At 41.4% G+C, this 6,733-nt stretch overlaps 1 protein-coding gene across 1 annotated transcript in view; it reads left to right on the top strand.

Moving 5' to 3' along the window:
* The first annotated feature begins 340 nt into the window (after positions 1–340).
* The window catches only part of FAM102B (family with sequence similarity 102, member B), a 32,411-nt gene continuing 26,018 nt past the window's right edge, over positions 341–6,733 (top strand). Inside the window, exons 1-3 of the mRNA XM_009884921.1 lie at positions 341–350; positions 878–1,038; positions 3,620–3,720. Coding sequence (XP_009883223.1) covers positions 341–350; positions 878–1,038; positions 3,620–3,720 — 272 coding nt within the window. The remainder of the gene's footprint in view (positions 351–877; positions 1,039–3,619; positions 3,721–6,733) is intronic.

Here is a 6,733-nt window from a genome sequence, read left to right on the forward strand (position 1 = left end):
AGGGTGGGCGGCAGCCGCGGACCCCCTCAGGCTCTCCTCAGCTCTCCTTCCGCGCACCAACGCGCTCGTACCCGGCTAAACACTTCCAGTACAAGCAAAGAAACGCCAACAACGCGGCAGATGGCCCCGTTTGGGTACTCCTCCCCCCCGCCATCCTTCAGCGACAGTTGAGGTCTGGAGTGAAGAGTCCCTAGTCTGGAGACCAGAAGGGCAGACTTTGAAAGAGCTTGGCTGGTTTAACCTAACAGAACACAGCCTAGAAGAGGGGTTTTGCTTCATAAATGAATCGGTGGAGTAAATGCAAAAGGACACAGCTGGTATGAGAAGGAAAGAATAGAAAATGTCGGCAAGTAGGCTCTCCATGAGAGAGCCGCCATGAAAACGGGAGCTACTGAATGGAGTCTTGGCTGTCCTGGTGCATATTCGGTCAATGCACAACCACGGAAAGTGCGATGCACCCTTACGGCAGAGACTTAGTAGCCTTGCTCAGAGAGTAATTAATAAAGCTAATGTGCTACATTGGCTGACCATAGACTAATTGGTGTTTGGAAAAGGGCTAGACACTACTGTGACTTATATATGTACAGACTACCTGATTGTGTTACAGATTCATTGAATCACAGAATAAGCGGGGTGGGAAGGGACCTCAGGGAGTCTGTAGTCCAACCTCCTGCTCAAAGCAAGCTCAGCCATGAACTCAGACATCCAAGGATGGAGACTGCACAGCCTCCCTGGGCAGCTGCTCTTCCACCTGACTGTCCTCAGGGAGGAAGCTTTTCCCCTTCAACCCAGTCCGAGCCTTTCTCATTCCATTTTGTGCCTGGTGTCTCTTAAACCCCCCTCCATGAGGACCATTTTCTTTATAAACCCTCTGTAGGTACCAGGAAGGTGGAGGCCTCCTTTGAGGTTCCTGCAAACCCTGCTCTTCTCCCAATTAAGCAAGCTCAGTTTCCTCAGTCCCTCCTCACAGAGCACGGGATCCAACCTGCAGACATCCTGGCGGTCCACTCTCCAAGTTTATCCATGTCCTTCATTCAGGTATTGGGGAGCCTGGGACTGGACTACAGTATCTAAACCCAGTCCAGCTTCTGCAGAGTAGAAGGGGATAATCAGTTCTCTCCTGCTGGCCATGCTCCTGTTAATGCAGCTTTCTGGAATAAGGAAAGTGAATGTTGTTGACATCCCTGCACCCCAGCAATGTAATACTGCTAAATAGTATGGCCTTTGATTCTGGTTTTCCATCATCCTTACATCTTTATCTGATAAAGTACAGCAAGTGCAACATTCTTTTATCACTAATCAGAACATGCAAGTAGAGACAATCTGTACTAGTTATTGAATACAATACATAGAAATGTGACATAAGTGGGAATGAAACAGTGCTACCTTAAGCTCCAACTGCGCATCACTATATTTTGAATATCCGGTATTGTCATTGTCTGAGCTCTTGATGAAGTACAGTTATTTCCTTATATGATTAATATCATACTAAATACTGAACTTGTATATTAACACCATATATGAACAAGAATGACTCAGAAATTAACACCAAATACCTGAAGCATACACTTAAATTGACCTCAGGCAGTTTTGCCCAATGTTATGTGCTAATGTCATTTAGATGTTCAACATCAGCTAATCATTTCCACATGATCAGTGAAGCTATATGCAAGCACTCATGGGAACCTGCAGGCATTGAGTGTTATCATTTCTCCTAGCGGCATAATGACACACACCACATTTTGGTAACCACTTCAGAGTGAATATGTATATATTATATATACACGCTTTTTTTTTTTTTAATCTATTAAATGTAACTTTAGTGGCAATACATACAGGTTTGTGGGCTGACTATCTGCTGTAATTTACCTGCAGTGTGGGTTCAAAGTAGTATCTGGTGGGGGATGATTGACTACAGTAAGAAGTGGGCATAAGTGAAAGATCAAGACAAGAAGAGAACCTCAGTGGAATACTGACACTGAGGAAACCATTGCCCTTGTTGAAAGATACAGACACTAGTTAAGCCTAATTAACCTACTGCAGTGACATCTGCGACAGTGATCACAAATGCAATTCCAGAGCTCTGCCTCATTTACATCCCTAACAAGTAAATAAGTCTTTCCTGTTATTTGGAAGCTAGCACTACCAAAACTATCATTTCTTCTACAAATGGTCTTATATGACAGGTTTTGGGGCTGTATCATTTATAGAGTCCTTGTTTGTTAAAAATGAGTTTTGAATAGTCCATTATCTTGCACTCCAATTTTTACCTTGCTTTTGCTTGAAGGAACTGCATAGCCACAAAGGACATCTAAGTCAAGAAATACCTTTGCTCAAGATATGCATCTAAAATAAGATTTTAAAAAAAAAATCTGTAACATTTATATTATTTGTATTGAGTTTTATAATGCTTTCTGGTATCAACATTGATTAATATTAGAACATAAAAAACATATCAGAAAATATATGCATTTACCGTACTAAACCAAGAGCTTTTAATTAGTATCTACATCAATACATGTACAATAAATGTTTAAGTCGCATCAATACTATTCACTTGGAGGAAGTGTTATAAATATCACAAAGCCTCAGAGGCTAGAAGCAGACGATATATTTTATTAATAGACTAAAAGATAACTCAGCTGAATTGCATGATTCAGTGTCTGCTCTACATACCGTAGCTCTTTTTCTGTGAGCAAGGAAACACTTCATAACAATCTTAGAATTATGAAAATAGTCTACTGCATGCGCCAAAAGTAATTTCTGGCTTAACTCCAGGGACTGCAGTGAAGTTGAGTAATTTTAAAATTATGAGATCGAATCCAGTTCTGCTACACAGTTAAAAAAATGTCTGCTAAGTACATCCAGAAATTTTATGTCACCTGAAGGAGCAATCTTCACACACAGGAGGACATAATTAAACAATACAAAAGCAATAAATATTTTAAAAGCAACAAAGTCCAGTGTTTTGTCTTGGTTTAGGGTAAAATGAATACTTATTCCATTATATAGATGTCATTAGCTCAGTTTTAAACTATCATTATAAAGCAATTATTCAAATCAAGCATATTTTGAAGTCTTACTATCATATAATAACAAGCTATGGTAAATGCAGATTCTTTTTATTATTTTTCACACATTTTTCTTTACTGGTACTTGTTTTTTCTGGCACATAACATTGGACTGGTTTAGCGTGAAAAACATTATATCTTAATTCAGAAAGGCTGGTGCTGTAATACAGATAAATACTGTTTACAAATTAAGAAATTGTGATTTACTGTTGTCAGTGGAAGTTAAGCAGGGTGTTCTTCAGTTGTGTTCTGACTTTTCCTGTGACACATCACTGTTTTGGAGAGCAAAGAACACCTGGTAGGGTTGGGGCCGTTACCTGAGCTTTATTTACAGCACAGCTTTAAATAGCCACGCCACATGAAGGCAGTGATCATTCTGAAGGCAATCACAGACACTGCTCCTGTGGGTTTGTACTAGACACAAACATATTTGGAGGACAGACTTCACCACTTAAAGCAGCATGAGAAGTGTCATGATTATAGCACTTGCTTACCCACATTACATTTAGCTCCCACTGTACTCACTTTTTAGTTTAATTTAATTTCAGACATTCAAATCAATCTCTTTGGTGACCAAGATAGAGCACTTAGAACAGATTGCTGCTGGAAGCACTGATCTGGGTACAGGTTGTAGCCCAGACCTGATGCGGTAACAGGAGCAGTGATCCATCTAAAGCCAAACCCATGGAATATTTCAAAGTTTTTCTGATGCCACTACTCTAAGGAAAAAAGAGCTACAGGTCAGAAATAGAAGTGCCCAGCAGGGAAACGGTGCTGCAGAAAACAAATAGGCTGAGTAGATGAACACAGGTCACATTAGTACCATCTCCAGCAATGGTAGATACACTGGTGCTCAGGAGGATTTAAAAATCCCAGAGACCTGGGCTTCACCTGTCCATGGAATCACCTCTCCATAAAGGAAGTTCCTATTAACTCCTGCGATTTTGTGACTGCAATCTTGTGTTCTTCAGGAGAGCAAACAGCTTTTGAATTATTTGTTTTATCCTGGTGTAACTATGTTATTTTTAAAAACACTGATTTTTCTTGAATCTTTGAGGTTTTGTACCTGCTTGAGCAACATCCAACTGCTTTAAAGATTTATGAATTTCTCCTAAAATAAGACTCCAGTTCTTTAAACTTGCAGAAGCTTTATATCAATGACAGCACAGGATTGTTATGCTACCCACAATGTTTACCCTTATTTGAAAGGCTCCTCTGCTATTTTGAGAATCTTTTGATTAAAGATTCTAAATATATTTAGAAATCTATACTTCTGACACTTTTGACTTTGACTCTTTCTGATCAAGAAGGTTATACTCTATATAGAAGACTTCTCCAAGTCACCAGTTTCAGGATGCAAATACAGCTCCTGAATAGAGTTGGGCTTTTTTGCAGGGAAGAATTGCATTTGAAGCAAACCTCCTAAAATCACTGGGTAACAACCTCTTCCTTTGTTTTAGGAGTTACCACCTCAGGACAGCAAGGCAGAGCAAGGACCATACAGAGAGCAGGCCAGGGGTCTCACCAGCCAGGGCCCATCCTGCAGTACCTGAGCAAGGAGATCAGGCATCCACAGCAGCACAGCAGGTCTGAGGGCACACCGAGAACACAACCCAGGGTCCAGTCCAGCAAGAACAGTCAGACACATCAACAACAAAAAAGATAGGTCTGAGGTCTAGCTAGGAAGTCAACCTGCAGGTCAGTATCCACAACAAGGTGCAGGCAGAACTACAACATAATAACCACCCAAGAGACAGGTAGAGCTACAACAGGGCCCAAACAAGGACTGAGGGCTCAGGGCTGAGCTTAAATGGGTCCCCTGGGCAGGGTGTGGGTGAGGACCCAGGTGAGGCTGGTCAGGGCTGTTACAGCCTGTTGGTGCACTCAGCATATAAACTCCCACAACTGCCAGAGAGGTCCAGTTATGTGAAGACCTGCTTGTACTAGAGGCTACTTAAAGTACATCTGCTAATCTATAGACTTTAATTGTTTATGAAGGCTGTTGATTTATTCTTCTGACCAAGAATAAGTCAGCTTAGCTTTTCTTTAAGGTATTGTATAGTAGTTAGACCTAAATCTTTGTATTTATCATATTTCCAACAGATAATTTATCTGGTATATCACTCTATTTTTTCCTAGTTCTTCAACTCTACTTTTCTGTCTAAATTTTAATACACAAGACCTTCCAGCTAAGCATGGTAATCTTTTCTGTCAATCTGAAACATTTGCTTATAAGAAATCTCTTGAATTTGTTGCTTAGCCTTGAAAAAAGGGAGCATCTTGGTATAACTTGATACCAACCAAATGCTAATTCACTCCCTTTAAGTGCTGAAAACCTTTCCCCTTCTCTTTCTTTTAACAGAGAGCTGATGAATGCAGGACCCAAAGAATTGTCTTGTGTGATATACTGTAGGCTGTTGTGGTCTACTATAGAGAGACTTCCAGAATTATTTTAGAGCAGCCTGAGGAAGTGTTCTCAAGGGGGGGAATTCCTAGGTCAAGGCCAAATGTCTAGACCTTCTCCCAAAGATGTCTTCATATTAACTTTATTCTGGTTATACAGCTTCTTTCAGAGCCAACAACTACTTGACATTTGGGAGTTTAGTAGGGAAGTTTTTGTTAGGAATATGAAACAGATAATGGAGTCAGAACTATCCTTGTAGTTCTTCTTACTGGAAAACTCTGTATATAAATACTTTTTATGGATGTTTCAGGACAGAAAAAAAGCAAGAACATTCCTCTTCTAGGCATTCCATTTTATGCTTTTTATGCTTTACTGCCTTTTTGTCCCCCCTAGGATCATGCTACAGGATAGTGGTTGACATTTTGGTGTACTTAGCCATGCATACCACTTGTGATGTCTGTATTCACACAGGTATGTATTTGATGAATACTATTTTTTTTATGTATTTGTCCTGAACGAGGGACAGCTGTTATTTTCACAAGATGCAACAAGATTTCAGGGGCTCAGCATCATGCTGCATGCATGATCTTACAAATTCTTTTTCTTACCACGTGAATAAATGCTCGGTTGTGGGAAGACACTGTGTGTTGGGGTTGTCTTACACAATGCTTTGTGAGGAGGAAACTGATCTGCTGAGGGAGGTTGCTTGGAACTTGCTTTATGGTTTAGTCTCCTGGAATGGGTTGTTAAGGCAAAGCTGTTCACTGGAGAGCACATGCTGGCGTTGAACGGCCTGTTATACAAAAGAGTGGTGTGTGTGTGCTGCTCTGATCGTCTGTGCCACAGGACCGTTCTTAAATGTAAACACAGATGTGTACATTCCTCCTCTGCGGGACTGTGAGCATCTGTTGCTCCTATCAGAAGCAGAGCTAGTTCTAAACTACCGGCTGAACTGCTGTAAAAGACCCTGATAAGGTTTGAGCTACAGCAGGAGGAACCTAAATTCAGAGTTGGAATTTCAACGTCTAAACGATGTTTGGTTTTGTTCATGCTCTTTAAAATAATACATTTGACGGATGCAACGTTAGCAAAACAGTAGGTTTCCGCTGGCCGGGCGCTCCCCCACCGCCCCAGCAGGGTCTCTGGGAGGTGGGGGTGGGAGGAGAGCTGCCGGGGGAGGATTGCAACAAGCTCCGCTTTGCCGGAGCGGCGGTGGCGGCCACGTCCCTCCTCCGGACACCCACCGCCGGTGCGGGAC

The sequence above is a fragment of the Charadrius vociferus genome, unplaced genomic scaffold, assembly GCF_000708025.1.
Source record: "Charadrius vociferus isolate BGI_N301 unplaced genomic scaffold, ASM70802v2 scaffold163, whole genome shotgun sequence".
NCBI classification, from domain to species: Eukaryota; Metazoa; Chordata; class Aves; order Charadriiformes; family Charadriidae; genus Charadrius; species Charadrius vociferus.